Consider the following 20,718-nt stretch of genomic DNA (forward strand, 5'->3'; position numbering starts at 1 on the left):
CATCGGGTTTCCTTGACCGCAAAAATTACTGTCTAAAATAAATAGTTCAAATCCAGCGATATATTATATGGTAAAAAAATTGGGAAGTTATATTATTTTATACTAATATAATTGCTCAGAGAAAGAGACTTTGTTTAACAAGTAATACTTTTTTTGTTTATTGGCACCACTGTTTTCAATACCTTTCAATATCTTTTAATACCTAGGGATTCTTTTCTGCTCATGCATTCTCATTTTGACACCAAACCCACACTGGTGTGCGTGGCCAAAGAGCTCTATTTTCATATCATCTGACCAAACCACTAGTTCCAATCCAAGTGCCAATGCTGTTTAGCAAACTCCAGGTATTTACATATGTTGGATGACATGAAAATATAGTTTTTTTTCCATGGACAACAGTGGTGGGTTTGGGTGTCCAGGTGAGAAAGCATGAGAAGGAAAGAATCCCATATATACAGTAAATATGGTGGTGGAGCTTTGATGTTATGGGGCTATTTTGCTTCAACTGGTCCTGGAGCCCTTGTAAAGGTCACCGGCATTATGAACTTTACAGTACTAGGATATTTTAGTCAAAAACCTGGTTGCCGCCAGGAGGCTGAAACTTGGCTGCAAGTGGATCTTCCAACAAGACAATAACCTCAAGCACACATCAAAATCCACAAAGAAATTATTAATAGTCCACCAAATCAACATTTTGCAATGGCCATCTGTCTTCGGACTTGAAACCAATTGAAAACCTGTGGTTTGAATTGAAGATGGGAGTCCATAAGCGCAGACTAAGGATATCGAGAATCTCAAAGGATTCTGTATGGAGGAATGATCCCTCCCAATGTGTTCTCCAACTCATAAAACCTTCTAGAAAAAGGCTCAGTGCTGTTATCCTCGGAAGGTGAGGTCAATAATTTTTACCCCTACCTTTTTGAGAGAAACATTTATTACTTGTTAAACAAATTACTTGTTAAACATTACTTGTTAAACATTACATTATAAACATTATTACTTGTTAAACATTACTTGTTAAACTCTTTCTCTGAGCAATTGTATTAGTATAAAAGACAATAATTTACCCCCCAAAAAATGGAACATACAATATATCTCAGTATTTGTTTTATTTATTTTATACAGTTATTTTTGCTCATCTTTATCAAGGGTGTCAATAATTTTGGACCCCACTGTAGCTTCTCTACACTGTCTTTCACTAGAGCCTGAGCTTGAGATGGTTGTGTCACAACTGATCTCCAGACAGTTTCTAATCGATTTTATTGATCCCTTACTTCCACAGAGGAGGAAGATGAGGGGAGCTATGACAGCGACAAAGGAACCAATGACGTCAAGATGACGCCACCATCCGCCAAAGACATGCCAATAAACACTGCTGCGATTGGCCCAGCCGCTAAGCTTCAAGCCAATCAGAAAGCCAGGAGCAAGAAGGAGAGGCAAGGTGATGATGCAAGCATGCCCAGTGCGGAGCTGAGGATGAGAGGAGCCCCCTGCACGCCGCGTCCTGCTATTGCAGACCAGAGACGCCCAGAGCTCCAGGAGCCACAGGGGGCTATGAGAGGACCGGTACCTAGCTGGAGGGCCTCATCAGTGGGCAACAGCCTCCAGGACAGCAGGGGGGTCCAGGGACCTCTGGCGGAGGCCGAGATGAAGAGCTCAGTACCCCAAAGCATTCTGGGACAGGTGAGGAAGGGGAATGAGAGGACCTGGGGGGAGGGACTGTGGGTCTCTAGGTTAATCAAAAACGGCTTCCTCTGTTAAAATCTCCCTCAGCTACTTGAGACTGTTAAAATGCACGTGTTACGGTTTCTCTCTAGCTACATGGTGATTATGATCATTGTCTATAATGCTAACCTGTCCTGACCTGTTTGGTTGTTCCAGAAGAGAGGCTGCTGGCTGGAGACTGAGACCCAGAGAGAGGACACCACCAGGGGCAGGAAGAGCAGGAAGAAACAGGTGAGGATCGGGGTCAACATGGGCGGAGGGGGAGGGGGAGGGAGGGGGGTCATGAGAGAAGGAGGGATAGGGGCAAACAAAAAGAGGCAGTGTGGAACAGGAAATGGCAGTTGGTGGAGAGATAGAGTCCTGAGCAGGAACAACAGGTAGAGTAGAAGAGAGAGGATGAGTGGGCATGGAGTAATGGGGAAAAGGTACATAATGTAACTGGAAAGGTGATGTAAATGTGCTTTGGCGAATTTAAGTCAGAAGCTATTGCATGACATATCTTATTATTACCAAACTGCATGAGCTGATCAGTTTTAAACAACCGTGAATCTGTCAGCTGGTGAGATATATGACGGATGAATAAGGGTGATGTCGTGTGTGTGTGTTTTGGTGAGAACAGCCCTGAGGTGGTTGCCTCTGACTGATCCTTATCATAGTCATACGGAGGGAATGTGACAAACACATGACTCTAAGCAAACAGCACAGAACAAAAACCCCAATATACACACACATACTTACTAAACTCACACACATACTTACTAAACTCACACACATGCGCGCACGCGTACTAAATACATACACTTGTTCATGTGCGCATACACACAATTTCCACACACACCAACCCAGAGAGGTGAGTAATATTCCATACCCTCTGGTGATGAAACCTCTGTCACTGTAATATATTGTCCCTTCATGTGGAAAACACCCAGACAAACACACACACACACACACACACACACACACACACACACACACACACACACACACACACACACACACACACACACACACACACACACACACACACACACACACACACACACACACACACAAACACCTCTTCACTGACACACGCCCGCCCAAAACACACACACACACACACACACACACACACACACACACACACACACACACACACACACACACACACACACACACACACACACACACACACACACACACACACACACACACACACACCCTTACACACACATCTTTCAGGCAGTAATATATGGTCCTTTCTTTGTAAAGCCCAGATACAGGCAGAAACCTGTTGAACAGGCTGATTTTACAGCTCCATCATCAGTCATCAGTCATCATTAGGAAACCAGCTTAAACCGGAATAGGACAGGGGCTGGTGTGTGTGTGTGTGTGTGTGTGTGTGTGTGTGTGTGTGTGTGTGTGTGTGTGTGTGTGTGTGTGTGTGTGTGTGTGTGTGTGTGTGTGTGTGTGTGTGTGTGTGTGTGTGTGTGTGTGTGTGTGTGTGTGTTTTGGGCGGGCGTGTCGGTGAAGAGGTGTTTGTGTGTGTTGGTGGACAGGGGTAGTTCTGACAGCAGTGTATGGCAGAGGTTACAGGGTGTGCATGCTTTTGTTCTAGGCCTGCACTAAAATACCAAATGAATCGATGAGCAATGAATTTACGATAATCGACTGTTAACTCTCCTTCCAGACTCACATTAAGCATCTCCAATCCAAAATTAAATCTAGAATTGGCTTCCTATTTCGCAACAAAGCCTCCTTCACTCATGCTGCCAAACATACCCTCGTAAAACTGACTATCCTACCGATCCTTGACTTCGGCGATGTCATTTTCAAAATAGCCTCCAACACTCTACTCAGCAAACTGGATGTAGTCTGTCACAGTGCCATCCGTTTTGTCACCAAAGCCCCATATCCTGCCCACCACTGTATGCTCTCGTTGGCTGGCACTCACTACATATTCGTCGCCAAACCCACTGGCTCCAGGTCATCTATAAGTCTTTGCTAGGTAAAGCCCCGCCTTATCTCAGGTCGCTGGTCACCATAGCAACACCCACCTGTAGCACACGCTCCAGCAGGTATATTTCACTGGTCATTCCCAAAGCCAACACCTCTTTGGCCGCCTTTCCTTCCAGTTCTCTGCTGCCAATGACTGGAACGAATTGCAAAATCACTGAAGCTAGAGACTTATATCTCCCTCTCTAACTGTAAGCATCAGCTGTCAGAGCAGCTTACCGATCACTGTACCTGTACACATCCATTCTGTAAATAGCACACCCAACTACTTCATCCCCATATTGTTATTTTTTCTCTTGCTCTTTTGCACCCCAGTATCTCTACTTGCACATCATCATCATCTATCACTCCAGTGTTAATGCTAAAATTGTAATTACTAAGCCTCTATGGCCTATTTATTGCCTTACCTCCCTAACCTTACTACATTTGCACAACCTGTACATAGATTATTCTATTGTGTTATTGACTGTACGTTTGTTTTTGTGTAACTCTGTGTTGTTGTTTTTGTCGCACTGCTTTGCTTTATCTTGGCCAGGTCGCAGTTGTAAATGAGAAGTTGTTCTCAACTGGCCTACCAGGTTAAATAAAGGTGAAATAAAAAAATAAACCATCATTTGAATTAGTGCTGCGATGGAACAAAAGCCTGTACACTCTGTAGCTGTCCAGGAACGTGGGAGGGTGACCACTGGTTTAGGAGTTTAAAGATGTATATAGTCTAATGATGTAATTTCCTGTCGCAGGCTAAAGGGCGTGCAGTGAGCCGGCTGCTGGAGAGCTTTGCGGCTGATGAAGGATTCCGATTGGACGAGGAGAGCAGCTTCTCCGAGGGGGAGGAGGAAGACATGGAGCATATATCTCACACACGCAGAGCACCAGGTGAGAACACACACACACACACACACACACACACACACACACACACACACACACACACACACACACACACACACACACACACACACACACACACACACACACACACACACACACACACACACACACACACCACAGGGTCACAAACCAGTCTAAATGTTCATATTTTTCTCTCTCGTTCTTTCTCGCTTTCTATTCTGCCTCCCTCTCTCTCTGCAGCAGTGCTTAACTGTGTGCTGAGCAGGGAGATGCTGGTGGATGGTCTGAAGGTGTTGATATCTAAGGAGGATGAGCTGCTGTATGCTGCCCGACTACACACTCTGGACCTGCCTGACATGTAAGGCACTGACACCTACTGACACCTACTCATATGGCCTGCTTAATCACAGATAGACATGTTGATGCAAAGGACTGGCTGACTGGCTTGTAATACATTACATGTAATACATTTACATTTAATACTCTGTCTCTCTCGCTCTCTCTCTCCGTCTCGCTCTCTCTCCTAGATTCCGTGTAGTGATCGAGGGGGAGAGGGGGAACAGACCTAGGATCTACTCCCTAGAACAGCTATTAGAGGAAGCGGTGTTGGATGTGCGGCCGCAGACGGAAGCCATCTTGACTGCCGGAATGCGTGTTTGTGCCTACTGGAGCGAACGCTCCCGCTGCCTCTACCCTGGATACGTCCACAGAGGGGGTCTGGGAGAGGAGGAGAAGGAGGGCAGTGTGATGGTGGAGTTTGATGACGGAGACAGAGGAAGAATCTCTCTGCCCAACATACGCCTGCTGCCCCCAGGTTACCAGATACACTGTGAGTACACTGTGGCTCTCTGTCTCTGTCTCTGTCTCTGTCTCTGTCTCTGTCTCTGTCTCTGTCTCTGTCTCTCTCTCTCTCTCTCTCTCTCTCTCTCTTTCTCTCTCTCTCTCTCTCTCTCTCTCTCTCTCTCTCTCTCTCTCTCTCTCTCTCTCTCTCTCTCTCTCTCATATTCATATATATACACATTCCTGGAGGGTAAATACATGGTCTGGAGAAAACTGGAGTCTGTCAACATTCAATCCAGCTTCACTCTATAAGTATTGTTTGCCCTACCTCCCTCCCGTCTCGCTCCCCCTCTCTCTTTCGCTCCATCTCTTTCTCTCTCTCGCTCTGTCACTCTCTCTCTCTCTCTCTCTCTCTCTCTCTCTCTCTCTCTCTCTCTCTCTCTCTCTCTCTCTCTCTCTCTCTCAAAGTCAAATTCAGATTGCTTTATTGGCATGAAGTACAATTTGTAAATATTGCCAAAGCAGTATAGTGGTACAGCATTTCAGTAAATACAGTACAATGCAATGAGGATAATGAAATACAGTTAATTTCAGTAGTAATAGTAATAGTACATATAATCATGTATTCAGGTACACAACACTACTGCTGTTGTATTGTGTAATCTTCGGTCGATACATTTAATTAAATCAAAAGAAAATTTTTAAAAAGAAAAAGAAAGAATGGCTAACAAATAATCTCTCCCTGTCACACTCTCCCTGTCACACACTCTCTCTCTCTCTCTCTCTCTCTCTCTCTCTCTCTCGCTCTCTCTCTCTCTCTCTCTCTCTCTCTCTCTCTCTCAGGTGCGGAGCCATCTCCAGCCCTGCTCTCACCTGGTCGTCGTGGTCGCAGAAGCTCCACCCAGGACAGTAGAGACAAGCCCACAGAGAGACCAACCAATGGGGAGGCAGGAGAGAGGAGCCAGGAGCGGAGACCAGGTAATGGCTCAGAGCATAATTCCATGGTATTACACTGAACAAAAACAGAAACGCTACATGTGGTTGGTCCCATGTTTCATGAGCTGAAATAAAACATTTTCCATACGCACAACAAAAAAAAATTCTCTCAAATTTTGTTCGCAAATGTATCTACATCCCTGTTAGTGAGCATTTCTCCTTTGCCAAGATAATCCATCCACTTGACAGGTGTCACATATCAAGAAGCTGATTCAACAGCATGATCATTACACAGGTGCACCTTGTGCTGGGGACAATAACAGGCAACTCTAAAATGTGCAGTTTTGTCATACAACACTATCCCACAGATGTCTCAAGTTTTAAGGGACTGTGCAATTGGCATGCTGAATGCAGGAATGTCCACCAGAGCTGTTGCCAGATAATTTAATGTTCATTTCTCTATCATAAGCTGCCTCCGAAGTCGTTTTTAGAGAATTTGGCAGTATGTTCGAAGGGCCTTACAATCGCAGACCACGTGTAACCACGCCAGCCCAGGACCTCCACATCCGGCTTCTTCACCTGCGGGATCGTCTGAGACCAGCCACCTGAACAGCTGATGAAACTGTGAATTTGCACAACAAAATAATTCCTGCACAGACTGTCAGAAACCGTCTCAGGGAAGCTCATCTGTGTCCTCACCAGGGTCTTGACCTGACTGCAGTTTGACGTCGTAACCAACTTCAGTGGACAAATGCTCACCTTTGATGGCCACTGGCACGCTAGAGAGGTGTGCTCTTCACTGATGAATCACGGTTTCAACTGTACCGAGCAGATGACAGACAGCATGCATGTATGGTGTTGTGTGGGCGAGCGGTTTACTAATGTCAACGTTGTGAACAGAGTGCCCCATGGTGTTGGTGGGGTTACGGTATGTATGGGCAGGCATAAGCTACAGACAACAAATTCATGGAAGCTGAAAATGTCCCAGTTCTTCCATGGCCTGCATACTCACCAGACATGTCACCCATTGAGCATGTTTGGGATGCTCTGGATCGACTTGTACGACAGCGTGTTCCAGTTCCTGCCAATATCCAGCAACTTTGCACAGCCATTGAAGATGAGTGGGACAACATTCCACAGGCCACAATCAACAGCCTGATCAACTCTATGCGAAGGAGATATGTCACGCTGCATGAGGCAGATGATGGTAACACCAGCTACTGACTGGTTTTCTAATCCACGCCCCTACCTTTTTTTAAAGTATCTGTGACCAGCAGATCTGTATTTCAAATCATGTGAAATCCATAGATTAGGGCCTAATGAATTTATTTCAAATGACTAATTTCCTTATATGAACTGTAACTCTGTAAAATCTTTTCAGTTGTTGTGTGTTGCGTTTATATTTTTCTTCCGGGTAGATGGTGCCAGTTCCTCCCATTTGTTTGAAATTGTGGCTTACAGCACCAGTGAGATAGATAGCATAGACAACCAGTCATCAGTCATCTCATCACTCACCATCCCAGACCCAATCAGTCACTGTAGCCCCAAGACAAACTGCTTCATAGGCCCGCCTGGCCAACTTACTATTCAGACCAGCTTTACTCATGTATAATACACATATATAATATGATTTTATCTCAACACTTCTTCCTTCTCAATGGAACCCCCCTCATGTCTAACGTCATCACTGTTCCAACTGTCACTGGTCTGAATGCCCTCCAGTCAAACAGCATTCTCATAACTCAACACAGACTAAATGTGACAAGTTGCCTCCAGCTCTACAGTAAGGGCTGTTATTTATGGTTATGAAGAATTTGTTCTCATTGACTTACCTGCTTTAAAGGAAGGTTAGGTTGATCAATCTTGTTTATAAATCTCTCTCTCGCTGTCTACCTTTCTTTCTCACTCTCACCCTTTCTCTTTATTCTGTTTCTTCTTCCAGTAGGACGACCCAAAAAGGTCAAGCCAGGGGCCAATAGTTCCTCAACAACATCAGAGAGTGTAACCAGTGGCAACACTTCCTCGTTAAGCTGGCCAGCAAAGAGACTTCCAGCGGACTTCTTCCTGTTCAACGGGACGTCCCGTAAAACCCACCGAGTGGGTCACCAGCGAGACTTGGGGGTGTTCCACCGCCCCGCCACACACCCCTTCGCCCCTCCTGCGCCCCTCAAGGGCATCTTCCGTTCCCCATTCGAGATCGACTCCTTCAGTAGCATCGCCAACGGTTACGCTGGAGCCTTCGGAACCGGAACCCAACGGCCTGTAACCACGGTTATGCCTCTGGGGCTGAGGGACTCTGTCACCATGACAACGGCACCCTCCAACAGGAAGTCGAGCGACAGGGACAGAAAACAGTTCCTGGTGAAGCTGGATCACGAGGGTGTGACGTCGCCCAAAACCAAGAATGGGAAAGCTCTGCTGCGTCTGGGGGGTGGTAGGGTGCACAAGGGTCCCTCTGCAGGGGTGGCGGGTGCACCCCTGAGGTACATCCACCCTGCTCTGGTAGTGAAGGACAGGAAGAAAGGAGGAGGAGAGAGTGGAGTGTCCAGGTCTGAGCTGCTCCTGAAGAGGGCTCCAGCCCTCAGAAAAGGGCTCCCCTCATCTGGTTTAGGTCTGGGGGGAGAGTTTGGAGCTCTGGACTGCCCCAGCGACTGCCCCAGCTCTTACTCTGAGCTGGATGAGGATGATGATGATGGAGATGAAGAGGTAGCTCGGAGGAGAGCAGCAGCAGCGGGTGCGGGACGTTTCCTCTCCCGTCTCTCCGTCTGCTCCTCGTCCTCCTCCTCTTCCTCCTCCTCCGGCTCCCTCTCTTCCTCCTCCCTCTGTTCTTCCGACAATGACTCTTCATACTCCTCAGATGAAGAAGGGTCTTCATCCCTCCTTCTCCACAGAGCGCTGCTCCAGCAGCAGAAACACAAACACAGGCAGAGCTTGACCTCTAACCGCTTAACCCTTGACCCCTCCACAAACCCCAAACCTAACGCCGCCTCCTCAGCCTCTGCCCAACCACACGCCTATGTTGCCAAGGCAGCCATGGCCATCACCGGAGGTTCAAAGGTGAGAGGAAGTGACAGAGGAGAGGACAGGAAAGAGTACACATCAAAGGGAAGGACTAATAGTAGCAGTAGCGCAGCCAAAAGCCAAACTAAGAGGAGAGATGGTCCCGGCTCCAATACACACATTGCGATTCCCAACACACACACTTCGACCCCCAACACCCCAGCCTCCCAGCCCAAACCTCCGAAGGACCACCCAGCAGCCAAGAGGCAGAGGATGTTGTCACCGGACCCCCATCCCAATATGTCCGCCCTCCTACCGGGTCGCCAGCTGTGGAAGTGGTCTGGAAACCCCACGCAGGTGAGAGGACACACAGAGTCAGAGTTGAGGCCATTATAACCTGTCCTGTAAGCTGGTATGTGGGAGGCTTGATGGTTAACACAGTCTGAAATAGACTTATTGAGCAAGGTCTTATTAAATTGACTTTTTGAGTAAGATCACTACATTTGTGACCGACTGCCTCGATTCTGTATTACGTGGCAACATTTTACATTTTACTTTTTTAAATTGAACCTTTATTTAACTAGGCAAGTCAGTTAAGAACAAATTCTTATTTACAATAATGGCCTACCTGTTAAATGGTGTTTTTTACATTGGAAAAAAGTACAGACTCTGAGCTATAAAATGGTATATCATACACTGCAGTTGATGAACAACGGGAAACTAATTCTGCTTAGAAGGTTCATAAACTTATAACCCAACTTTTGAGAAAATGGCCCTTGGTGTTTTGGTACACCTACTGGAGAGCTCTTCTTTGTCTACACCTATTCAGCATCGTTCACACCCTCTTAAGCCTTAGCCCCACCCATCTTTTTAAGGATTCACATGTGAGGCCATGTGCTAAACAGGGTGAGTAAGGTGGTGTAGTAAACAACCAAAGATTTCAAGACTAAAAGTGGTTTAAGTAGTAGCCTACAATAAGGGAAAAACTCCATGTAAAACTACACTTTGTCTAGTCCTTGGCCTGTATCCTAATCTGACTTTCAGATAAAAATATTTTATAAATTATTTTAGAATTATTAGATGATGCTTACCCAGACACTTGTCTCAATTGATGGGTCATGTGAAAGAAATCCTATAACCACATCTAGCTAAGTGGATGGTCACTATTGTCTAGATGTTCAGGAAATACAATAGATGGCCGTAATCACCCCCAGACACACCTGGCTAACTTGATGGGTCATGCAATCATTATTTTGCGAAGTGGAGTCTTTTGTTTAGACATGTAGCTTGCTAGCTAAACAATTAACCATAATCCCAACCCGTAGCTACAGTACAAACAGATTGTCATAGCTAGCCACCAAGCATGACATGCTGGAGTATGAATCTGCAAGTAGCTAACGCTAACCAACTAGGTTCAATATTAGCTAGCTAGCTATAACTAGCAATGCAAATGGATTTCTGAGATATGAATAATATTACTATATAGATCATACCAGCAAGATAACGATCGCTAGCTAGCTAACAGTATGCTTTAACTTGCAATGTTAACTACTTTCTGACAAAATTAGAAACTTATGATATCTGAAAATGTAGCTAGACTCTTACCCGTATACATGGTTTTAGTACCACGGCTTTAAAGGCTCTGGCCCTAACCATTTTGCCACCATAGAAGTTTGGTTCCATGTTCTTACCTGGACTCCCTCCTAACTTCCCCCCTCTTTCTCCCCCTACAGAGGCGTGGTCTGAAGGGTAAGGCCCGTAAGTTGTTCTACAAGGCGATCGTGCGTGGTGGTGAGACGGTTCATGTGGGGGACTGTGCTGTATTCCTGTCCCCCGGTCGGCCCCAGCTGCCCTATGTGGGGCGAGTGGAGAGCCTCTGGGAGTCCTGGTCCTCCAGCATGGTGGTCAGGGTCAAGTGGTTCTACCATCCCGAGGAAACACGCCTGGGGAAGAGGCACCACGACGGAAAGGTACGATGGATAATCATTCAACAACTTGATCAACTTTTTGATCAAATGTATCAACTATTTGATCAACAAATAATCAACATAAATCTATTTCTCCATGGGATTAATGAAGTGGCTCTTTATTTATCTTTTGATTTTCAATGTATCCCCCTCTACCCAGCATGCTTTGTACCAATCAAGCCACGAGGATGAGAATGACGTCCAGACCATCTCACACCGCTGTCAGGTGGTCAACCGTGCCGAGTACGAGCACCTGATTCGCAGACGCAAGTCAGGGGGTGGAGCTCAGGACCTGTTCTACCTGGCCGGGACCTACGAACCAACCACAGGCCAGCTAGTCAGCGCCGAAGGTGTGGCCATCGTCCCCTAGCAACAACTATGGAGTGTAAACAAAACAAAGCCTTCAAGATGGCTACCTCATCTCATAGGGCTGGACCGAGCTACTGGCGCTGGTGTCAGTGAAGCATGGTTCTGTCCAGAACTAGAAGAGTCCGGAAAGGAGGATCTTCCTTGGTCTGGTTCTAGTTCTTGCTGGTTCTGGATCTTGGTTCTTGGTCTTATTTGGGTGTGGACGATCCCAAACCCCAACAGGGATAACAGCACTTTGGACCGCAGTGGATTCTATTATCAGCACTGGAGTCATCTGACCTGAAGAGGGACTTCAGTACTCTACTGACCTAAAACAAAGACAAACAGTGCCCACTCTACACTCTGTCTCCAATAGTTGTTTTATAGTCTGTCATGTCTGTCAGTCAAAGACTGTCATAGACTGACTCTCAGGCAATCTGACAAAGAGAGACTCACCAGGTTGTTGCTGTAAGTGAGAATATGTTGTTTTCACTTCTCAGCCTATAGATATGGTTATATAGAATACATGAAAGAGACTGGGAGAGAGGGAGAACGTAAGGAGGGGATGAGGAGAGCAGAGACTTTTCTCTCCCCCTTCAGGGTTTAATGGTCTTACTGGTGGCCACACTGGTCTGATGATAAATGAACAACGGCAGGATTGAGAAATCCCAACAGGACCAAAAACACTGTAGTTCTGAAGTGTGTGTGTGTGAGAGAGTGAGAGTATGAGTGTGTTTGTGTGCTGAGTGGTTGTAATGGATGCATTTGGTACTTGAAGAGCTCAGAGTAAATAGTGCTTTAGCGTGTGTGTTTGCTTGTCTGTGCGTGCGTGCATTGGTCTCTAGTCTAGACCTCACCATGGAAAACCCTCAATGTCTTTAACACTCAGAAAGTAAACCTACTAAACGTAAATCTATAAATATTAATTAATATATAGATCGATTTACTAACAGCTTCTTCTCTAGACAGAAAAAAGACAAAAAGGATGATTATTTCTCCAGTCAAGCCATACACTTCAATACCTCTCATATCCTCCTATTCAGGTGCATAGATGTACAGCTTAATTATTTGTCTATCTCTGTGTGTTGTACAGCATTATGTATAAAGACGTTATGATTAAACTGTACATAGTATACATATATAATATACATGAAGAGAGAAATATATCCCTCTTTGTTGCTCTTTAGGTTGTGTTATTTTTCAAATACTTTTCTTTGAGTTGTTCTTTTGGCTTAGGGAGGAGGAGGTTTTAGTCCTCTCTTCCTGCACTGAGTATGTGGTGGGGATGGGATGGTATGGGGTCCAAGAGGGGTAAAGCTGTAAATATGCTACAAGGGAAGGGTTCAAGTCCCATTTTTGGGATTAGGGTGGATTTGGTGACTTGGGATGGAAGGGGATGTTTTTATAAGAAAAGTGGAAAAGGCTTTTTGTGTCCACATCATCATTGGTCTGTTTTGTATATTTTTCATATAGGTTTTTATTGTGTCTATTGTTATGTGCTTATTCTCCTGAGGGGGTTTAACAGAATAGAAATACTGGACAGAAACCGAGTTTCTTCTATTTGCTGATCCTTAAAGATCTAGACCGGAGATTTCTAGATGTTCTATATCTATATTATATTCCTAGAGGAGATCTATGTAGGTATTTATCTGGCCTCAAAAAAACAAAACCAAAGCGCATCTATGTTTACGCTTGATCACATTAGAATACAATATGAAGAAATATACAAATATACAAATATTCAATCTAATCAAAATTCCGGGATCCTGCAATCATATTGAAGTAAAATACCTGTGTTCCCTCATACCTGTTGGCATAGAACATCGCTTCACCACCATGTTGCCATGGGAGCAACGTTTTCTTTCTGCACATTGCCCGGCTGTTGCACTTGAAGGCTCCATGACAACCGTATATGACATCACATGAAAGTAAAGGACAATCAGAGCCAATCAAAAGAGGGTAATATATATTTAAAAAAAAAAAAAGATAAAATCAAAATTGTGCTTAATCTTGTTCCTGCATTGCCAAAAATGTCTCTTTCTGTTTTTAATATTTTTATTTTGCCATTGTCTTTTTCCTGACTGTTATGCAAGCCTGGGATGACTGTGTTTTCAGTGTTGAGGTTTTTACAAGGAGAACATGAATGCCTTTTCGTTTGCGACATACATCGACTTTTTTAAACATTGTTGCTGTTACACTGCGAAGCAAAAGCTTTAAAAGAAATCTAATGTGAACATCCATATTATGTTACTTTTTGTAGGTCTTTAAACACTTTTTTAAAAGCTGTATTTTCCTAAAGAAACACTGGATTCAGTTCTAAACATCACATTGGGTAAAGTGTCATCATCCTTGCGCAACCTGTTTTTGAGGCCCACTGGAAACAATTTACTTTGTAGGGTTGATATATACTTTGTAACATTTGTCTCAGTCATTGTTGGAAACATGACTAAAATATTTCCCCTGTGTAAAAAACAAACAAAAAAGAAAAGTTATTTATCTTAATTTTATTGCCTTTGTGTTGCGTTTCATTAAAAAAAACACTAAAAATGATATCAGCAAAGTTTTTAAATTTATTTTTATAGTACATATACAAGTACCTGAATTTAGTTTAGAAGTTACAATTCCTTCACAATCCACTGTTAGGTGCAGAAAGAAAAATAAGCAGGGGAACAGTAAACTGAAACTTTATACCATGTTTGAGTGAAAGAGTGAGAGTGATAGAGCTATGGTCTGTGTGTGTGTGTGTGTGTGTGTGTGTGTGTGTGTGTGTGTGTGTGTGTGTGTGTGTGTGTGTGTGTGTGTGTGTGTGTGTGTGTGTGTGTGTGTGTGTGTGTGTGTGTGTGTGTGTGTGTGCAGTACAGTGTGGTTTACTGGTAGACTTTCTAAGCAGTACAGGTGGGTCAGGTATTTAGAATAATACAAACGGAACAGAACCATTAAGACTACAATGCAGCCATATCACATTACCCATGCAAGAACACACTCATTTAAAACCTGTGTGTGTTGTGTGTGTGCACGTTGGTGTGTGTGCAGCACGCAGTGTGTGTGAGTGTAAAGTCTATACAATCCCCTGTAGTGTATAGAGTTTCTAGGACAAAGTGTATATCTTTGAGAATTATATTATTTGATACTTCCCATGATACATTCTTACCGTTTATTACATTATGACAGTATCCTTTGTCACATGGATTTCTGCCATACCCTGCCTAAAGCCTCATGTTACTGTAGTCGGTTCATGGCAACTTACAGAGGACGAGTAGAGGATCTCAACACTGATCTAAGGTCACTTTTGTTTTCCTCTGTAATGTTTTAGGTCAGAATTTGGGGAATGTAAGTTGATCTGCTCTTAAATTCAAAATGGCTTCTGTGCTGCCCCCTATGGTGTGTTTTTGACTGGTTAAAACTGGAAAAGTTGAATCATTCCTTTCCTAAGTGACTGTCCTAATGATCCTTGTCGGGACCAGTGGCGGTCGGTGCCATTTAAGATGAGGGAGGACGGTTTAGTTTTTTAGTCAACATAGCTAATAGAACTAACGCGTTAGTAAACCCGCTACAATCATGCAGTATAGTTTAATCTGAAAAGGATAATTTTTTAGATGTTTTAAAAGTTTGACATGAATGAAATTCACTGAGGAGGATCAGATTAATGAACATCCGAACTTAGGAGCCTCCACTGGTCGGTATGTTTAGTTCCACTTCTGTGTGTTTGGCACCCATACATTATCCTGTGGTATGTGTGTGTTTATCCTCTTTGTTCTCAGAGCTGGATGTGTGGGCGGTTTACCTCTTTATGGCGGAAACACAGAGATATGAAGCTGTGTGCCTGCCAGTCTGAACATACACATACTCTCTCACACACACAAACACACACACTCACACACACACTCACACAGGTACACACAGAGAACACACACACTGCTTACTTTTAACATCTACTACATCCCCCCACTCGCCCTCTCATCCAACCAACGCCTTGAAAAAACACAGACATTAAGAGCAGTCTTTGACTGCTTATCTGCACGTTTGCATTGGGCTTATCTTGTTGACATTGTTAAACTACTTTACCCAGCATGCCGAGGGAGATAGAGGTACAATAGGAGGCCAGGGGCGGAGCTAGGGATGACCTTGGGGTTAATGGGACAAGGGCTTTCAGATACAAAGACAGAACACAGTATTTAAAACCTGTGTGTGTGTCTGTGTGTGTGTGCGTGTGTGTGTGTGCTTACGTGTATGTGGTTGGGGTATTTTGGGAACATGGGTTGGGAGAGAGTAGAAGGGGATCACCACTACTCCGACTCGCCTCATCCATCGTCCACTTGATATCCTGTGTGATCTGTCTGCTTACGGATAAGTGTGTGTGTGTGTGTTCATGTGCATGGGTGCATACCTGTGTCTGTGAATATAGCTGGCAGTAGTAACAGGTGGAGCTGAGTTGCAGTCTTAATTTTCCTATCCTGAGAGCAGGCTAAGCTTAACCCTAACCCTAATTTCATGTTCACACCCTGGCTCAACCTTAACCATATCCCTAACCCTAACCCTAGTTTCATGTTCACACCCTGGCTCAACCTTAACCTTAACCATATCCCTAACCCTAACCCTAGTTTCATGTTCACACCCTGGCTCAACCTTAACCATATCCCTAACCCTAACCCTAGTTTCATGTTCACACCCTGGCTCAACCTTAACCCTAACCCTAACTTCCTGTTTACATCCCCGGCCCAACCCTAACCCTTCTTATCTCCTCTCCTGAATACCCATTCAGGCCTGAGTGATTGATTGGTGGATCCTGCTAACCTCTTCCTGGATACTGGCCAATGGCTGTGCAGTGAGAGCTGTGAACTCTGCACAGGGTCACAAGCATGAGTTCCGGAGGAGGGGAAGGGGGGGTAACAAATACCGTGGTACCACCAATTAGTTTTTGAAGGTTATGCTAGAGAAGTCCAAGTAATCTTCCTACTTCTTTTTAAGTGGATCCAGTTATGGGATAGCACACAGCACTCAAAATAACTTAATCGTGTGCCCCAGCTGTACCAACTGTACCCACGATTGACCAATGTTAATGTTGAAAGGGATATCATGCACAGAGCCCGGGTAATACTCCCAGTTAGTGCTGATTCACCCGGCTGAAATTTGGCGTAGCACTACATACTGAGAAGGAACTGGATCCTCCGAGGAGAAGATTTAAGGCCTTGGATACTGGTGGTGGTTGACTGTTCCAACTCTGGGGACTTTTCCAACTGGCATTGGAGTTTTAATGGATCGTGTAGGTCAAACATCGTGTACATTTTTACTGGATGCAGCTGATATGAGTGATACGATCTGAGGTTGTTTGGGAATGTGTGTGATATTTGGGATATGATCTGGATGTGGTTGAAGTGTGTGTGTGGTTGAAGTGTGTATGTGTGCGTGTGTGTGTGCGTCAGTGCGGAATGCTTGCGTGTGTGTGTGTGTGTGTGTGTGTGTGTGTGTGTGTGTGTGTGTGTGTGTGTGTGTGTGTGTGTGTGTGTGTGTGTGTGTGTGTGTGTGTGTGTGTGTGTGTACAGTAACTGCGGCAGACAGTGCCAAGCTGTTCTAGTCTGCCCTGGAGACAGTAGGTGACAGGACATATATTTATATAAGACCCAACCAGGCATTGCAACTCTGTTACAGGGCAAGCTAACACCCCCACAACACACACACACACTGTTTTAATTTGTGAGACCCTCATTCCGTTTCACCTGTATGGGTTGCAGTTAGCCTAGTGGTTAAGAATGTCGGGCCAGTAACTGAAAGGTTGCTGAGATGAATCCCCAAGCCGACTAGGTGAAAAACCTGTTGATGTGCCCTTGAGCAAGGCACTTAACCGTAATTGCTCCTTTAAATCGCTCTGTATAAGAGTGTCTGCTAAACGACTAAAATGTTAATGTACTGTAAATGTATGGTATCCATCAGAAACTGGAGACCCCCATTCCTCCCCTGACCTCTCCTCATCCTGCCCCATCCCCCATTCCTCTCCACGCTCAGTGTGTTCTTTCCTAAGATCGTGTCTGCAGCCACATTGCAGAGATAAAATATTAGCCATCATATATCTACAGTTAAGAAATTCCCTTCCCTGTCTGGCGGTGTCCATTTCTGTATCTTGCCCCTCCATGGCCCCCTCTCCCCTAACTGCTCTCCTTGCCACGGACCATCTCAGGGCAATGCACCTCTCATCGTAATCAATGCCCCCACAGTATCTATGTCACATTCTGCTCTCGGTCTATGTCAAACTAACATGGCTGGTCTATGTGCGGCATGGTCATCCAGGTCGCTCAAGATCCACTTCTAAATCCGACGTCCGTCCAGGTACCCAGGACATCGAGAGAAGCCTTCAAGACCAGCCACCACGGGCAAGAATGACCAGCCACCACAGAATGAATGACCTCCGGCTCTGAGGGTCGCTTATTCAATCCCAATGAAAGACACTCATTTTTTATTTTGTTGTTTTAACCCCATCTCAAACCTAAACCCTTAACTTAACCATTTGGAATGAATGCTTGAACTTAACAAGCCGTGAGTCACTGGTGACAGGAGCGGTACAACCCGGGGTGCAACTGCAGCAGGGGGAGCAACCCAGGGTGTCCAAAACACCTAGAAATTTGACGTTTGGTGCAACTTCAACATTTGATGTTTGGAGAAATGTGAACAAAAGTTGGAATCTGAAGTGAAATTGGTCAAACTGTGAGATCTTATTGGGCATGATGACCTGCCTACCAGTCCCTTGCCAGACCACAGAGTTATGCAGGGATACCCAAATCCACTCAGTAGGGAGTCCGGGAGGACTTGGGCAGTGAGATGAGGAATGTGTGTGTGTTTGCCCTCTGGCCAGTGACAAGCTTCCTCTTTCCAGTGCTGACAAGACAACGGAACAACTAATAAGGATGAGACCCAGTTCCCTCATGGCTTATCAATATTTCATAAACACACACACACTGTGTGAATGTAACACAAACTTCTCCAATCCACCTAAGGGATTGTCAGATTTCTTAAAATGCCAACACACGGTTACCCACGTACCCTGGCATAGGATCTAAAAATACATGGACAGTTAACCCTGTATGGAAACCTAAAAGTAACAGCCAAAATAAAGGAAACACCAACATACAGTGTATTAATAGGGTGTTGGGCCACGAACCAAAAATCTTCAACGCACATCAGCATAGTTTCTACAAGTGTCTGGAACTCTATCGGAGGGATGCGACACCATTCTTCCACGAGAAATGTCATAATTTTGTGCTTTGACGATGGTGGAGGAAAATGCTGTCTCAGGCGCCACTTCATAATCTCCCATAAGTGTTCAATTGGGTTGAGACCTGGTGACTGAGACGGCCATGGCATATGGTTTACATTGTTTTCATGCTCATCAAACCATTCAGTGACCACTAACATGACACTAGCATGATGAGATATTAATTGCTTAATTAACTCAGGAATCACTCCTGTGTGGAAGCACCTGCGTTCAATGTACTTTGTATCCCCTATTTACTCAGTGTTTCCATTCTTTTAGGAGTTACCTGTATCTGTGCATGTCACTTTCAGTCTATATGAAATATTTTCAGATTTCAATACATTTTGCTGTTGGGATCCAGTGGCGGATCGGTGCCATTTGAGATGAGGGGGAAATGTTTTACTTTTCATGAGCATAGCTTATTTCTATTACAGCATATTGGATGACTGTCATTCATATTCCATTCACCCAGTTCAATGTAACAGCGATTGGTTTAGGTTACTACATGATACTCAAACGTTCCCTATACCCATCATGAGGTTTCTACAACCTAGCCTATGAATTAAAGTTTACAACATACTGTAGGTGCACACAGGTCGCAAGAAAAATTTGAGGTGACAGACAGTGACACATGGACAGACAGTGACACATTCAATACCGCCTTGCACACTCTTGCCTGCATCTAGCTGATCTAGGGTGTAATCATTAGTCCAACAGTTGCAAATGTGAGTTTCTATTGGACAAATTCACATCTGTTTATCTCTGTTTTGTTCCATTTGTTTCCGTTTAAGAAACTTTTTTTCTACAGAATCGGCGGAATGAATACACCCGTGATCACGCGTAAAAACATAGTTCACGTCCATAGCAGCCACATTGTATTCCTTTTCACAACAATGAGCTCCCCTCCTCACACCTTTTCCTTCCCTTGTGGACTTTAATATAAAACACATCAGCTGTATGTGACCAGGGAAAAAAACCTATCCAAGCCAAACCATATCATAACCACTACACACAGCCTACATCGTTGTCACCATATTCGCTAAAATAACGTCATAGTCAACATAGCTAATAGAACTAATGCATTAGTAAACCCAATACAATCATGCAGTAAAGTTACAGTGTTGGACTTACACTGGCGGGCTACGGTGGCAATAAATTAGTTAAACCTAAAGCTTACCTTGACTTGGAAGAGTGACAGTGTAGTGTTGGATAGTCATAGCCAGCTAGCTAACATAGCATCTCTCCGTTTGAGCAGGGTGTTTGAGTAGGCTAATCTATTTAGCTGCATTTGCTAACTAAGTGAAACTGAAAGTAAAAAAAATTGTAATCTCTCTTTCTTTCTTGCTTCTCCTTCATTTTGTAAGAAATGAATTTGTTCAAAACTGTTCAACTATTGTCTTTCTCTTTGAGTCAACTACTCACCACATGTTATGCATTGCAGTGCTAGCTAGCTGTAACGTATGCTTTCAGTATTAGATTAATTCTCTGATCGTTTGATCAGAGACACAGTGTGTTTTCAATTATTTGGTAACGTGAATATATTTAGCATAGTTTTATCTAAAAGGATAACTTCTTTTTGTTTTACAATTTAAATGTTTATGAAATTCACTGAGGAGGATGGTCCTCCCCTTCCTCCTCTGAGGAGCCTCCATTATTGCGATCATATTATTACCCACTCTTAGTATGAGTCAGCACTTTCTAATATTCTGTGTGTGTATGTGTAGGACTGAGAGAAAAAGAGGAGGAGAGAAAGTGAACGAGCAGAAAAAGATAGAGCGAGAGAAAGGTGTTGCCAGGGAGTGACTATGTAACACATTTTTGTGTGTGTGTTTATTTTTGCCAGGTCAAAGTGGATGTACCTGTGATCAA

At 44.3% G+C, this 20,718-nt stretch overlaps 1 protein-coding gene across 1 annotated transcript in view; it reads left to right on the forward strand.

Annotated features, from left to right (window-relative positions):
* bahcc1b (BAH domain and coiled-coil containing 1b) overlaps positions 1–14,153 on the forward strand; it is a 58,882-nt gene extending 44,729 nt beyond the window's left edge. The window contains exons 15-23 of the mRNA XM_038975410.1: positions 1,283–1,683; positions 1,882–1,956; positions 4,461–4,596; positions 4,813–4,930; positions 5,100–5,401; positions 6,196–6,330; positions 8,231–9,645; positions 11,022–11,258; positions 11,416–14,153. Coding sequence (XP_038831338.1) covers positions 1,283–1,683; positions 1,882–1,956; positions 4,461–4,596; positions 4,813–4,930; positions 5,100–5,401; positions 6,196–6,330; positions 8,231–9,645; positions 11,022–11,258; positions 11,416–11,625 — 3,029 coding nt within the window. The 3' untranslated portion in view covers positions 11,626–14,153. The remainder of the gene's footprint in view (positions 1–1,282; positions 1,684–1,881; positions 1,957–4,460; positions 4,597–4,812; positions 4,931–5,099; positions 5,402–6,195; positions 6,331–8,230; positions 9,646–11,021; positions 11,259–11,415) is intronic.
* Positions 14,154–20,718: the final 6,565 nt, after the last annotated feature.

This window comes from Salvelinus namaycush, chromosome 35 (assembly GCF_016432855.1).
Source record: "Salvelinus namaycush isolate Seneca chromosome 35, SaNama_1.0, whole genome shotgun sequence".
Taxonomy (NCBI): domain Eukaryota; kingdom Metazoa; phylum Chordata; class Actinopteri; order Salmoniformes; family Salmonidae; genus Salvelinus; species Salvelinus namaycush.